The sequence below is a fragment of the Rhipicephalus sanguineus genome, chromosome 1 (genome assembly GCF_013339695.2).
Source record: "Rhipicephalus sanguineus isolate Rsan-2018 chromosome 1, BIME_Rsan_1.4, whole genome shotgun sequence".
NCBI lineage: Eukaryota > Metazoa > Arthropoda > Arachnida > Ixodida > Ixodidae > Rhipicephalus > Rhipicephalus sanguineus.
In genome coordinates this window covers 123080794-123096276 of record NC_051176.1, presented here as the reverse complement: position 1 = coordinate 123096276, position 15483 = coordinate 123080794, and the positions used below count along the sequence as shown (strand labels likewise).

At 44.1% G+C, this 15483-nt stretch overlaps 1 protein-coding gene across 4 annotated transcripts in view; it reads left to right on the top strand.

The window, feature by feature from the left end:
- Window positions 1-15483, top strand: part of LOC119397175 (glucose transporter type 1) — a 106893-nt gene that overhangs the window by 64122 nt on the left and 27288 nt on the right. For all 4 annotated transcript variants that reach the window (XM_037664615.2, XM_037664628.2, XM_037664635.2 and 1 more), the window contains exons 8-13: window positions 2938-3045; window positions 4879-4967; window positions 5136-5234; window positions 9911-10123; window positions 12258-12333; window positions 14391-14518. In XM_037664615.2, the coding sequence (XP_037520543.1) occupies window positions 2938-3045; window positions 4879-4967; window positions 5136-5234; window positions 9911-10123; window positions 12258-12333; window positions 14391-14518 (713 nt within the window). The remainder of the gene's footprint in view (window positions 1-2937; window positions 3046-4878; window positions 4968-5135; window positions 5235-9910; window positions 10124-12257; window positions 12334-14390; window positions 14519-15483) is intronic.

Below are 15483 nucleotides of genomic sequence, written 5' to 3'. Positions count from 1 at the left end.
GTTACGTTCCTCATTGCTGCGTTTTCCCGGCTGTTACGTCGTTTCCCGCCGGTCCCGGCATAGCTCCCATAGGATACAATGTATTGGGAACACCGCTGTTACGTCGTAACTGTCGGACCGTTCCCGTATGATACGTCGCGAAGTGCGCCCGGAGCCGACCGAGTGACTACCAAAGAAAGCGGCCATGGCGCATTTTCACGCAGCTTGGCCTCGTTTGACCGTAATATTAGCCGCATGAGAGGCGCAAACAACAGAATCTTTCAATTGATGCAAACAAAAGCATGGCCTTCGAGATTCAAATTGCAAACATGGCGTCTATGACGTAACTGCTCGCGTAAGCAAGGCCTTCGAGATTGGCATTTACTATTGACAAAAGCATAGCCTCTGAGATTTGCATTGCACAAACATGGCGTGTATGACGTAATTGCTTGCGAAAGCAAGGCCTTCGAGATTGGCATTCACTTCTGCCATCGCGTTGGCGTAGACTCATCATCATCGTTATTTGTCGGAGAACGGGAGGAGTTCGAGCTGGTTGGAGCTCGCATGGTCGTGCGTGCGGTTCGCGGTCGGACTCGCCGCGCCGATCGTGATTGCGTGTGCTTAGTTCTTTCATACCTACAGCTGTTGGTGTTAAAAAAATCACATACGTTGATTACATTTCTGTGGATGAGGCCGTCCTAAGCTCCGTGTTTCTATCCATCGACTAGATCGCGGCTGAGCGCGCCAATTTTCGTGCTGCTCGTAAGAATTGAAATAAAATTCTGTACCACTAAATATTTTGCCGTTTTTCCTGATTTTCGGCTCTTACGTTTCCCGTCTCTTACGTTTATTTCCTACGGTCCCTTCAAAAACGTATCAGCGGGGTTCTACTGTATTATGCTGCTATAGGAATGCAAGTTCCCCTTTACATCCCACTGGTGAAGTTTCGCTGAGTGGCAAAATGTGATGTTGTGCTGACACACGTAAATGTTAACATGAACTACCGTATTTACTCGAATCTCGGCCGACCCCGATTCTAAGCCCACCCCCGAAATTCGCAAGGCCAGGAAAAAAAAAAGCTTAATCACTGTACTCGAATCGAAGCCGACACCTCCCCCCCCCCCCTATCGCACATAGTTTTTTCGAAAAAAACATGGGCTTAGATTCGAGTAAATACGGTACATACGGTACTGACTATAGAGGAAGAAAAGTCTTAGTCAACTGTGTTGCTTCTTCCACTCTGCTGATAGAAAAGTTGGGACTTAGCAGGGTTGATATCTCTAAGTTTAATAGGCAAATTGAGGTGAGTGGCTCATGAAGACACTCGTCATGCATACGACATGCTGTGAATTGATGAAGTGGCAAACAGAATGGTATTTTCTGCTGGGTGTCGTCATACATTCAGCACTTTATGCAGGGTGATACATAACACTGGCAATCATGCAAGGAAAACTGCAGAGGCAGCATCAAGAGAGGCTTTGCGCACTATCAGAATAGCAAGTGATCGATTACAAGCCTCTCCACCTCACTTTTCATCGTTGAATGCCCGCCTCAGCTGTGGTAGCATGTAGTATGTTCAAAACCATGCTGTTACCAGTTGCCCACCATTTACCCAAAGAGGCACAGGCATTCCCATGTGTGACTGTACGGGCTTGTTGGTATAGCATATTTTACTTTGTTGTAACGCGAGCAGAAATAAAGACATTTCTGCCTGTGCAGAGTACAGCAAAGTGGCCGACACGTGGCTTTTTTTGCAGTGAATTGTCCTAGGTAAAGAGCTCACACCATGCAAATCCTATCAAATTCAGTGGTCACAACAAAACCCCATGAAAGTAGTTCTCTCATGCTTGTTTCCCCCTAAGTGCGGATGACCTTGTATGCCTTTTTGTAACGCACTACTGGAATCGATTTAGCCAATGTCAAATGTACGAATACGTGCATGAGTTAGCAGTTGCTCATATTATTTCCATGCAAGTTAAACACACAGAAATAAGCACATTCAAACAGCCAAGAGGTATTGTTAACAGAAGTGTTTGTCAGGCAGCACTCTTTTCATTAATTCAGAGGACCTCATGGGGATATGTTTAAGTTGTAGGTGGCAGAATTTCAGTATATGGGTGAGCATTGTTTGGTGAAGCAGGAGAATTGAACATTATTGTAACATTTTTCTGTGAGAAATAGGCCTGATATAAGACCTGGCAGAAGTATAAACACTTGTTTGTCATGCAGTACAAATGCTTGCAAGCTTTTAAAGCAATAAAAACATAATAAGTAAACGACATATAAAAGAAAATGCAGGCCATGTTAGTCGCTTCATGTGTGCTTATCACACCATTTGGTTTTTAAACTTACTGTAAAAAGTTCGTAATGTCCTGCTGGGGTACTTTTTGAATAAAACCTCACCTGAAGTCACTCATCTATTTTATCAAAAAATGAATTTTGAAAAGCTCAGTCAGATGGTGATTTAAACTGCACTTGCTTTTTGAACAAATGATGTCTTTCCAGATCAGTAGCACAGTCGTCTGCAGCTGTTTTTCCTGTAATTGAAGTCGCTGATGCCTTTATGCACTTTTAGTGCAGACCACCATGCTTTTTATCTTCTTGAATTAAAAAATTGAGCAATTGAAAAAGTATACATGGCCTGTTGCACCCTAAAAGAATAGAAAATAAGGTGCAAGTAGTGGCTTGTGTGCACTTATGACTAGCAGTAGGTTTTGTATTGTCAGTTGTTATGTGAGCTGAAAAGAATTAATCTGGTTTGAATGTTCTCTTTGGCAACAAAATCACTGAAATATTCATTAAAGTAAGCTGGGATAATTGTTTCTTGCATGGATTTCAAAAAAATTGTTTAGCAGTGATGTAATGACAACTTGCACACAACCAGTCTGATTGATGCACATTGTCTTAAGTTATTGTCCCTGTTGACTTTTTCGTTTTCTGGCTTTTCCCAAAAAACAGCAATTGCAGTCATTCCAGCTGTGTTGCAGTTAGTGCTGCTGCCTTTCTGCCCAGAAAGTCCACGATATTTGCTCATTTCAAAACAGCAAGAGTCTTTAGCTCGAGAAGGTAAGTGTTCGCTATCGTTTTACTTTCTACAATCACTAATAGGGCTAAACCATCATGTGAGTTTTTTTGGCGTTGAATCTGGGTGTCTCTTCATAGAGCATGCATATTTTTATGCATAATTTCTCTCATATTGAGACCTCTCAGATGTTATAACTTATGAATATAATGAGAGTGCAGATGTTGTTAATAAGCGTGGGGACTTTTGCCCCAGCATGGCTATAAAGCAATATTCTGACTTATGACAATTGCTCATGAAGTATATAGTGAGATCAGCTGCATGCAGTGATTGCACTGCTGCTCCAAAGTGTGCCAAATTGGATTTACTGTGCCATTCTGATAATATCAATGAAAATTGCACCAAACTGCACCAGAGTCTCAGGTTTGGGGGGTGTCTGTCCCCGGCAATTGCACCGTCGGCGCGTCAAAACATGTGCATCTTGATCTTGGGGCTGCTAAGGTCACAGCCACGGACCAAGAATTATTCCGCTGAATAAACAGCACATGCGCATGCGTCCCAAGTAAGCCACGATGACATGCATGGTGCCGATGCAGCTTCTGTTGTGCAAATCAGCTAGACCGCAAAATGCACTCTCTGCAGAGGCTCATAACGTCTAGGCCAATCGGTAGCAAGATAGTGTGGCGGCAATTCATCGGTGGACGTCATCTGTTCCAAAAACGCTGCTGATCGCTCGTTTCAAGCGTAGCACAGCACATAATTAAAGCAATGTTCAGTAATACAGTAAAACCTCAGCGATACGAATCTCGCGGGGTTTGCAAAAATATTTGTATCATCCGAAATTCGTATCTCCAGAAAACATGGAAAATTAGTATGCGACAATGGAAAGTTGGCATACGTGTTGGCATACGTGTCTCTCAGGGCTGCAGCGACGTCATGAACAGCTCTGAATGATTGCCAGTAAAGTTTTTAGACGTCAAATACGATCATACTTGTACTCGTAAATATACGCTGCACGCGCGCTTGTGTAATTAATGAACCAGATGTGTTGCGCCCCGTGACCGCTAGTAACCCCTTCCTAATCTTACTACGCTTTTCTGCATGACAGCAGAGTACTGCAGCGAAAAAGACTTAATTTAAGAAGCGCTTTGCCCACGTTAGATAGAGGCCAAGCTCCTTCGCGAAGACCGTCCGCTTCGTCTCTTGGGGTCTTCATCCATGTTTCATGGGACTTCATGATGGACCCGCAGCCCAAGTTTCAGTCTTGTTGCATAGAACGTCTGATCGCGGGGACATGGCTTGCATCGACGTGGCAGGCACGTGTTAACGCAGTACAAAGGCGCTGCTGCCTCGAGCACAGGAGCACGCGTCAACGCGTAGCAAAAAAAAAGCGCGACGTCAGCGTCATTGGTAATCTAAACGCGAAGGCGCATAAAGGCCTCCAAGGTTCGCGCGCACTATCTCGGAGGCAATGACGCACAGTTGATGGTTGCCAGCGCGCATGCCCGCGCCCGCGCGTGACTGCCGCGTCTTCTGCGACAGCGCGGGCAGCACCTGTCCGTACCTGTGCTCCAGCGTACGTTTCTATCAAACGTCGCGGGGTGCAAATCAGTTCGCAACAACCGTACTCCAATACATTGCAGGCTAATGGGCCTTGGCCGGGACCACAGAAAAATTCGTATGAGCCGTGATCGTATCACCGAGGTTTTACTGTAACTGCACGTGTGCCGCTAAAAAGTCTGTCACTTCCGTTCCTGGACGTCGCAAGATGAAATCTGGGAACGCTAGCAATAGATATATGGACTTTAGATATATGGACAATAGACTTTGTGATTAAAGCTAACACAATTGTTAATTTTTTTTTTTTTCACCCACAGCTCTACAAAAGCTGAGATGCTCAAATATGGTTGAAGATGACATTGAGGAGATGAAAACGGAGGAGCAAGCTCAACAGCAGGAAGCTAAAGTATGTGGACCATTCTGTTACTTTTTTGGATGAAAGCATGGCATACTTATTTCAGTTGTGCCAGAAATGTACCCTGCATAAATAGCAATCAGGAACAAGGCTATGGTTATTGAACGTAATGGCATAGCAGTGAATATCTGCCTTACGCGATCACATATTTCTTTTTAGGTAACTATGATGCAAGTGATCACGACTCGGTCACTCCAGCTACCATTGCTGATTGGAGTGTTGATGCATCTCTCACAGCAACTCTCTGGCATTATAGCTGTAAGTAATCTCCTTTTGTTTTCATAATATATAATCAATTTTACTCTCTGCCGATCCTCCTCCTCAGCACTTGTGTCTCTTTGGGAGCAACTGTTATGCAAGTATTTGCGGAAGGAATGTAGGGATAAGAAATAAATGGTTGGCTCAAGACATTTATTTTCGCAATAATTATATTGTGTACATAGCACACGTTTGTGTAACTGACAATAACCAATATTTTTTCTGGATTGTTGTTTAGTGTGTTGGGTATTTAGTACGAAATATACTACACAGACGTTCACTTGAATTTTGCAACAATGAGATTCATGGGATGTGCTTTTTGTTGCGAAATTGGCACCATACAATGTCAAAAAGGCTAGGGAAATACACAAACGTCCTTTATGTTCAAACTCAGGTCTGCCACCAAAACTTGAGGTTAGTGCCGCGTTGATGCAGATCTGTTCACAGTGGCTGTATAGCTCTCAAGAAGCTGAAAAACGGCCATATCAGCAAGGGTGAGAATGTGGTGTATGACCCAGCTGAATGGCACTATCTTCACAACCACCATTTTTAATGATATTAGACACGTATATAGCTGTAAAATTTGTCAAACACAGTGTCTGAAACGTAACTGCATGCAGCTATTTTTTGTCTGATAGATTTGGAGGTCTGGGTGCTAAGTTTTAAAATTTACCATAATTTGCATATAGTCGAACCCAACTATATCGAACCCGTTTACATCAAATTATCCTGTATATCGAACAACTTTTGAACACGGTATAGTTACAGTGAGAATGTATAGCGAAAATTACAGTTACATCGAACAAGAATAGCAGCGACTCCCGATATATCGGAACGTCAAGCGGGACAAAAGTGCCCCCGGAAGTTGGCTTTCCCTCGTAGCGGTGGGGAAACTGGCGCTTTTCCCCATCGCTCACTCCAAAAGTGGTTTAACCTGGCAGCGCACGACCTCTCTCCCTACCGTGACCGCGCCGCGTCAGTCGAGCCGCCGTCACCCTCGTGCAAAAAATGATCCTGACCCTCCCACAGAGCTTGCTGAGACAGCCAATCAGGGCCTCTTGTACTCTTGTCGTGCGAACGCGTGGGCAGCGTGGGTCGTGCAAGTTATCTCCCTGCATTTCTCGTTCATTGTGCTTAGCACCGTGCGCCTGTGCCGTGATGGCTAGCGTGAAGCGGCAGAATTTGCCTTTTGCTGTGAAGCTCGAAATTATAAATCGAGTCGAACGTGGTGAAAAGAAGTTGGACGTCGCGGCAGTGTACAAGATTTCGAGGAGCACTCTCGGCACGATCTTGAAGAATAAGGCGGAGATTAGGGATAAAGCGGACAAAAGACCCGGTGCCCGTGGCACCCGACGCGTACGCACGGCCGTGTATGAAGACGTCGGGGCAGCCGTGTACAAGTGGTTTGTCGACGTTCGGTCGCGCAACCTCCCCGTGTCCGGCCCCATGATCGAACAAAAAGCAAAGGACATGGTTTTTCTCCTTGGCAGGGAGGATTTTCAAGGGGGCTCCGATTGGCTACAGTGGTTCAAAGAAAGGCAGGAGATTGTCGGCAAAGCGGTTACTGGTGAAAGCCGAGCTGTGGACTTAGACAGTTTGAACAAATGGATGCAAGAAAACTGGCCCGACATTACAGCAAGATATGAACCCTGCGATATCTTCAGTGCCAACAAAACCGCTCTGTTTTGGCAAATGCTTCCAAATAGGACATTTGTGTGTCGGGGTGACAAATCTCACGGCAGCAAAGTGAACAAGGCCCGTGTATCCGTGACGTTGGCAACCAATTTGGACGGATCAAAAAAGCTTCGGCCCCTAGTTATAGGCAAAAGCAAGTCGCCGCGCTGCCTTCGGAATGCACTGTCACTTCCGGTGACCTCTAAATACCACGTCCTCCAAATCCCACGTCAGTTTTGCAACCCCTAGATCAAGGCGTAATACGCTCGCTGGAAGCCGGCTATCGAAAGCGCCTGGTAGAGAGACTGCTGCTAAACCTTCGTGTCGGCAGGGAGCTCAAGATTGACTTGCTCGGTGCCCTTTCTATGCTGGGTGGATCCTGGGCAGACGTTCCAGACGAAACCCTCCGAAAGTGCTTCAGACGTGCCGGCTTCCATGTGCCCGGTGATGACTGAAAATTCTGACGAGTGCAACGAAGCCATTGCCGGTGTTGCCGAAGTTTGGAGCGAGTTGTCGAAATTTCCGGAAGCTGTTGACGGATCAACGGTCGACGAGTTTGTGAGTGCAGATGATGATGTCGCGACCACGGGTGAGCTCGAAAACGGAAGACTACATTGCCGACATCATACCGAGCACAAGTGAAAGCGGGCACAATGATCAAAGCGACGATGATCATTTGCCCACATCCTCAGAGGTCATTGGTGCTCTCACTAGTCTGGTGCTCTTGCGTGAATGTGGAAGGTTGCGGCCTCGCCTGCTCCGACTCTTTAGACCATGTTGAGAAATGTGTGCTGTCGTAGGCAGCGAAGTTGCTGAAACAGAAAAAATGGAAGACTATTTCAAGCGCAACTAAGCTAGCTTCGTCAATAAAGTGCTTTTATAAATGGTACATGAATTTATGACGTCGAATTCTTTAGCAGGCTTACATCGAATTATGCCCTATATCGAACCGACAGGCGTTTTTTTGCGAGTTCGATATATCAGGGGTTGACTATAACTCAACCTGAAAATTTTCATAAATAAATCGAAGTGTAGGTACAAACTTGGAGGACGCTTGAGCTTCGCTTTCAAGAGTAGAACGTGATAACGTAATCAGACCGTGTTTGTGTCGCCTTTCTAATCGCTAACCTAGCTTCGTTTCTCGGGGGAGACCCAAATTGTGCCACAAGAACAGCCACAGTGTGGACGCCCTCCGGCTCCAATAGCCGTGCATGTGAGGCGATGAAACACGGCCACACGTTGGGGCAATGCTGTTTAAAAGCCCTCCCTGTGGGCCCTTTGCGCCATCTCGCAGGTGATAGTCAAGCCGCTGAAGAACCTCCGAGATGTGCCTACCACCAAAGCTGAATGGTGTATATAAATAGCTCATCATTGTATGCTAGAGGACGCATGCATGGTGGCCGAGCGGCTAAGAGCATCGTGCCACGGAGAGTGGGGTTGCAAGTTCAAATCCCCGGTCCCACTCAAACCGAAGATTTTTTATTTCTTTATTTGCATCTGCCTCGAATTCTTGCTCATGGACAATGCTGATTTTTCGCTCGCTACCAAAGATGCTGACACCGGAATTACTTCGTAACGAGCTCTTTAATGATATTGCGTTAATAGGCAAACTTCCCCTTAAGGTTCGGCTTCACAGCTTGCTGCTGCGCTAATTCTGCCTGAAACGTTTGTTTCACTGCACCGCAAAAAGAATGGTTTCACGGCAGTGCAACCAGTATTGCAGTGAAACAACTTTTTCAGGCTAGTGAGATGCAAGACATGTACATTGTTTATTTTGATTACTTTCAAAACTTGTCATTCTAAGAGACCAAACGAATATAGGATATAATATTCGATTGAATATTTGGAAACATCTAATATTTGAAAAAGCCTAGCTTCATGGCAATAACGACATGCTACCGATATTTTTATGCATGCCAGCTGCTCATCTTTGTTCTGTTAACATTATGTTATGCTCATAATGACTTATAAAAATGCACTTATAGAAATGCATAATGCACTTATAGAAATGATGCTCACCTGTGGGGTCATAGCTCAGTTAAAGTCGCAAACCAAGGATTTGGCAAACCACTGGTGGGATTGATGTTTGTTGCATCTTGGGATGGAAATAAACTGAAATTTCAGTCATTGGATCATGATTTGTTGCCTCTTGAAACCTGACATCTGGTAAAAATTTTTTAGGACAGGGAAATTCTGTCTTAGTATGCAAAACTGTAAAGGAAAGGTGACAGGACAGAGGACACTGTGACAACCATTATGTTTATTGGTCAGATAGCAGGAATGCAAGTGGATAGCAAAAGTGAAGGGTGACACAGTCACATGGGTCAGCAGTTAGCCTCCTGGCTAAGAAGTATCTGCTGTTCCTTGTAAAGATGGCATTGCACCCTCAACGCTGTGACTGTTTTCAGTGGCAACATGTACTGGCCAACATAAGTGCCATCACACTTTTTGGACATAACAGTTGAAAAGGGAAACTTAAAAATTGGGAAGGTAATATGGATGACCTGGGCCTATGGGAACTAAATGGAACTGGCATTTTGGAGTGTAAGAGCCAGGAAAATCTAACAATCAGGAATATAACAAGGTTTTATTGTGTTCACTGATCACACAGAAATGTTGTGGACACAGGTGTAACTGCTTCATTATGGTGGAGTGTTTTCTTTTTTGTTTTTTTAATTGTGGGGTTTTACTTTCGAAAACCAGGATATGAGCCACACTGCGTTGAGGGACTCCAGAATAATTCAGACCTCCAGGGGTTCTTCAACGTGCACCGTGTGTCTAAATAAGCAGCTGTTTTTGCATTTTGCTCCCATCAAGGTGTGGTCACCATGGCCGGGAATTGAACCTACGGCCTTGAGCTTATTAGCAACATAACACCTTAGCCGCTGCACTGGCACAGCGGGTCAGTGGACGGTTCTTGTACAAATGTTGGCAAATATAGGTTTTGACTGTTTTCTTAGGAGCTATAGCTGAAGTCACATTATCGTATTCGTTTTTCTCAGGTGTTCTACTACTCTGTGCGACTGTTTGAGGCTGCTAACCTGCCACCGAGCACTGCCAAGTTTGCCACCATAGGAGTTGGTGTGGTCATGGTAGTCATGACACTAGTCTCCATTCCACTGATGGACCGAGCGGGACGACGTACACTGCACTTGTACGGCCTGGGGGGCATGTTCATCTTCAGCATCTTCATCACTATCTCCCTGCTGGTCAAGGTGAGGCCACTTCGTCTGATAGCAGAACCAGGACGTTACAGTGTCTCATTTTAGCCACTGCATGCTTCTTTTCCCTGCAAAGTGCCAGCACCGCGATTGGTAGCTTTATGCATAAGAGAAGCACTGCTGTTGCTGCCTATATTTGTGCATAAAATGTTGTTAGGCTTTAGTTATTGATCCAGTCTGAACTTGTTGACTGCAGCAACACTTACTCCCCTGACCTTCTGCGAAGCTTAGTGTAAAACTTCTGCTATCCTCTAGAAAGTCCCACGGTATTCAGTGAAGCTAATGTAATGATGTAATGAGGTGAAAATAATGGTATGATAATGGTAACATAACAAGAACAACCATGGCACAATGACAGTGGCAGCTTGAAGACCGTGATGACTAGAGGCCAGATTTTTAGACTCTAAAAAATGGCTTTTAAGGCACCAAAAATAGGCTGTCAAAACAGCGTTTTAGGCCTCCAATATTGTAAATATAGGCACAATAAATTTTTACATAAATGCAAATAATTTCGAAGAAAGACGTGCGCGACCTCTATTTACGACAGGAAAAAAAATGTTATTGGTTAAGGTGTGCACAGGCACCAACAAGTTGAGTGTAGCCATGCAATTGTCCTTTGTCCGTCACGCTTTGCAGGACATAATTTCTCCGCTTATTCTGTAGCATGGTGAGTCAAGTGTCCACTGTCGAATCAACACGCTCCTATGTGCCTTTCTTTTCGGCATGACGGAGAAGGGTAGAGCAGGAGCAGACATCTAGATCGCTGAAAGGCCAGAAGGAATTAAGGAATTCTTCCTGTTGGCCGGGTCGAATCACGTAAAAGCAGTTTCTCCCCTGGCGGTGGGTGAACACTTTAAAAAGTAAATTACAAACTATGTAAAGCCGCATGCACATCACATTTTTCTTTCTTCTTCTGCTCTTCTCTCCCCTGACTACTCTTAAAAATTTCGCATTCGCCAACCGCTCGCGCCATGTCAGCGCGGTGGCGTATGCTCGCCGGCACGCCCCATTTCACTGCTGCTAGCGATTGTTTTTGAATTCCATAGAGTTCCGAGCAGTGAATGTTGCGCGGGAACATGAATAACGGGTTAAAGCTGCACCGGGAAGGGAAACTTGAAAGTTAAATAGCGTTCATATAGGTGCCAGTTTTGAAAATAGACATTTAGGCACGAATGCCAAAAATGGGCATTTATAGGCACCATAAAAGCCCTCCGTAGCCTCTAATTCATGCTCCTATATCAAAGTGGTGCGATAGGAGCACAAGGAACAAAATAGGCATATGCCTAAAATCCGGTCTCTAGTGGTGACATAGACTCAGATGATAACAGTACATGATAGCACTTTGTTGAATGACAACCAAGACAGTGAGGAGCTGTTTTTGTGAAATACACACCGAAAGTGGCTGCTGTGCTGAAAGCAGTGCTGTAAATGTCTTCTTTATTGTGCACTACTATGCGGTGGGAAGGTATTGGCTTTTGTTGCTACCAAAATGCATGCACAGCTGCCATGACTGTTCACCTGCAATTTACACAAAACATTGTGCAAAGTACCAAGCACAAAAGCTGTGTGATAGCGTAATTGTTAACGTATCTTGCACCTATTTGCACCGTGCTGCAGCGGCATGGTTTCACTCCTCGATTGGGGTAATGGAGAAGGTTCAATTTTTTTAGCACACGGCCAGAGGGAAGTTGGGGTGAAAAGGTGGTGTGTCATCGATGGTCGGATAAGAAGTGACTATGGTGAAATGGTGACGGTGTAATGGAAAGGATGAAGGGGCAGATAAATGAAGCAAACTCAATTTCGTCAGCGTAACTTCTGTTGCACTAAAATACATTAGCTTTGAGTGTGTGTTGTGGAGAATGTGCACATAATCAATTCAAGTCTTCAGTCATCGTGTGACTCCTTTGTTCTTTGGATAGCCTGGTTGTGTTGCATAGTTTGTGAACATTTGTGAACTGCGTTCATTTGCATTTCCGTTTTATGTTCAACATGCAGCGAGCAGCATTTTGTTGAAGGAATCGGTTTTGTCCGCTCATATGACTGTGCTAGAGTCGCCACCATTTATTTTCATGAGTTCTTTTTCGGTGCAGCAAGTCCTAAAGATTACTGTTTGCCTTCTCTTTTGCAGTTCTTGTACCATTGGATCACTTACATGAGTGTAGTGAGCACTTTGTGCTTTGTAGTCTTTTTTGCAATTGGTCCAGGTGAGTCATCTTACAGTTACTTCATTAATGATGCCATGTATAAATTTAGGACTACTAATTCAATTGGTCAGCACCTAGCTTATAAACACTAAAATGATTGCTATGAAAAGAGTGGGCACTTTAAAGTTACAGCAGAAGGAATAGAAAAAGGCAACAGAATAATGGTAATTGACACGCACAGCAAAATGTGTAAACAAACAAACACAAAAAAACTAACCATCACAGCATCAATAATTTTACTGATTAAACAAACTTGCAGCCTTATTCATGCCTTTAGCTCTTGTAGCATCTTCTAAGATTGCCGTCGTTTTGTATTGTTACCCTTGCAATAGCATTCTTTTCTCATGATGCAACAAGCATGATTGTTTTTTAAGTGTGCCATGTGCTTTCTCTATACTTATTAATTTGTCATTTACGTGACAGTGGTTTCTAGGCGTAGAATGAGAGCTGTCAATGGTTGGCAGTGATGGCAATTACATACCAGGCACTTGTGGTGAAAAAACATTTGTCCATTAGCGAACAGGAAAACATTTAAAATGAAGATATCTGGAAACATTGCCACTGAACGCTTTAGTTGTAGTTATCAAACCTCGTGATTGATTTTTCCCCTACATTTCTGGCAATTATTAAATGTTCATCACTTTAATTGTACTTGACTTCATACTTTGGTGCAATTCTGTCAAAGCTAGGCACATAGGACAGTCAGGTTATTGTAATCGAGTGTGTTGTGCAGCTTAATGCTGTGTAGACAACGTAAAGCCGTCCTCCAACTATACCAAGTTACACCAAGGCTACCAAGTTGCACCTCCAACTTCATAGCCCAACTTTTTTGGGGAAAAAAATCCTTCACAGAAAAAATATCCAACATATTCCAAGTAACAACGTGTTCTGAGAAATTCCCTAGCAATTACATAACAGCTTTAAGGTAACCGATCTCCAATGCTATGATTGGCATGGATGGTTCTAAGAAGTAGCCAAAGTTTCCGCCTTGTTTAATAACACATGCTGCACACTTTTTTTCTCTTACTGATGGGAATATTGGAACAGAACATACCTAATGTTTAATTGCTAAGGGCATTGTGTGGGCGAAATTTAATAAGTGCACTTGCACAGTGCACTGCAATGCAGGTGCACAAGATGGCCAAAGCTTAGCATACTAGCCTTTCCTGTGAACTGAGTGTGTGATACACGCAGCGTGGGAGAAACACATGCTGCAATCACCCATTACCAGATTGTTCTATTAGCATGGTGTTCCTCAGTCAAGCGTGCCAGTGCTCAATTCTCCCAGTTGCAGCATCACAAATGAAGCTGTCACACCAGTACTATGTCACACATACATACATCCGAAAAATTGTGCAGTGAAACATTTTTTTTTTATCATTCACTGAAAGTCTTTTGGGTGTAGGGGCAGCAGAGCAAGAGATCACCAAAGTTGTCAACTGTGCAGTCATGAAAACATAAAAAAAAAAATAAAACAAAACGGATGTACTACTTTGATTATTTCTGTCCTGCGCTTCCACCAATGTGTGAAGGGGTTAAAAAAAAAGAAAATAAGACAGAAAGAAATGAAGAGATTTAAGTGGATTTCTGTTAATCCCCCTTTTTTTACTTTTTCTTTTTTGGTTTATCAATCTTGATTGGGGGCTGTGGCCAGTGCCCATGCATTTCTTCACGATCGAACTTTTGTTACTTTGGTGCTGAAATCGGCCCTTGCTGGATAAATTGAACTTGACTGGTTTGCACATGTGCATGTGACCTCAATGGTGACCCTACTTGTGACACCACTAGCGGTAGCGCCTGCTTGGCAGTATCTAGGGCATCACACATTTCAAAGCCTATTCAGACTTGTTGCCACACAAAGTGGCCACGTGGCAGTAGTGTACGCAATTTTTGACCGTTTACTTGCATGATTAATTGGCTACCTTGTTCAAGAATGTGCCCGGTAGCTTGGCACCATATGCTCACGTCCATATGGAAAAAAATGCCACAAGCGGTTTCAGCTTTGCTCTTAAGCCTGTCAGCTTCCACTTGTGCTCTTTTCATTTCCCCCTGAACAGGAACTATTCCTTGGATGCTCATGGCCGAGCTATTCTCCCAGGGGCCTCGGCCAGCTGCCATGAGCATAGGTGTCCTCATTAACTGGTCAGCCAACTTCATTGTGAGCCTCATTTTCCCCCCAATGCAGGTATGTATTTTAAGTGAAATAGCATTTTTTGGCTTTTCATCAGTGATCTTGTGTCCTGTTTATACTGGATATCCTCTGCCACTGTATAGCTGGAAGCCAAAAGAAAAGGAAATATGCTTGTTGTTTGTTCAGTGGCAGGATTCAACCTGCAATTCAGGTGTTTGAAGTTATGCTTTGCAAGCAGTAGGAAACTTGTGTGACTGATATTACGAGTGACAAAGTATGTATAGACGGGGCGCCGCCACATGCTGGCGCTGCGCCCCATAGTCTGCTAACATTACAGAATAGCCACACTAGCGTACACAGGAATCGCAGCAGGAGAGAGCGATTGCATTTCATCGTGCACACTTCTTTCCCACGTGCCATCCCTCCCTGTATAGCTTCCAGTGCACTTCCATTGGTCACTAGTTAAGTGTAGGCCACTGTGCTTCCAGTCAAGAAATGCAACAGTGAAGACATCTGGCCAGCACTGCTGGCTACTCTTTGCTCGCAGGCGGTACTAGCACTCAGAACGTTCACACTAGGGACAGGCCGCGGCTGGTATATAATCACTAGTTTTAGTTGAAGTTTGTTGCTTCACGGTTTCGTAAAACAAACATACAATATTGCTATTAAAATATCACTATTAACCAAACTTAGAGGTCAAGAAACGTATTGCAGTGCAAGATAAAATGTTTTATTGTCCATGGTGGCTTAGCAGCTCTGGCAATCGAGGGATAAAATCGCAGCTGCTGCGGCTGCATTTTAATGAAGATGAAACCAAAAGGTGCCCATGTATATATTATATGTCAAGTGCATGCTGGAGGACCACAGATGGTCAAAACTAATCCGATTTCTCCACTACAGCATGCCTCATAATCAGGTTGTGGTTTCGGCTCGAAAACACGGAATTAAGTTTCACAAATAAACGCAGATTTTATGAGGTCCTGCAGTTTTGTACAACTTTTTTTCTTTGTATATTTTTC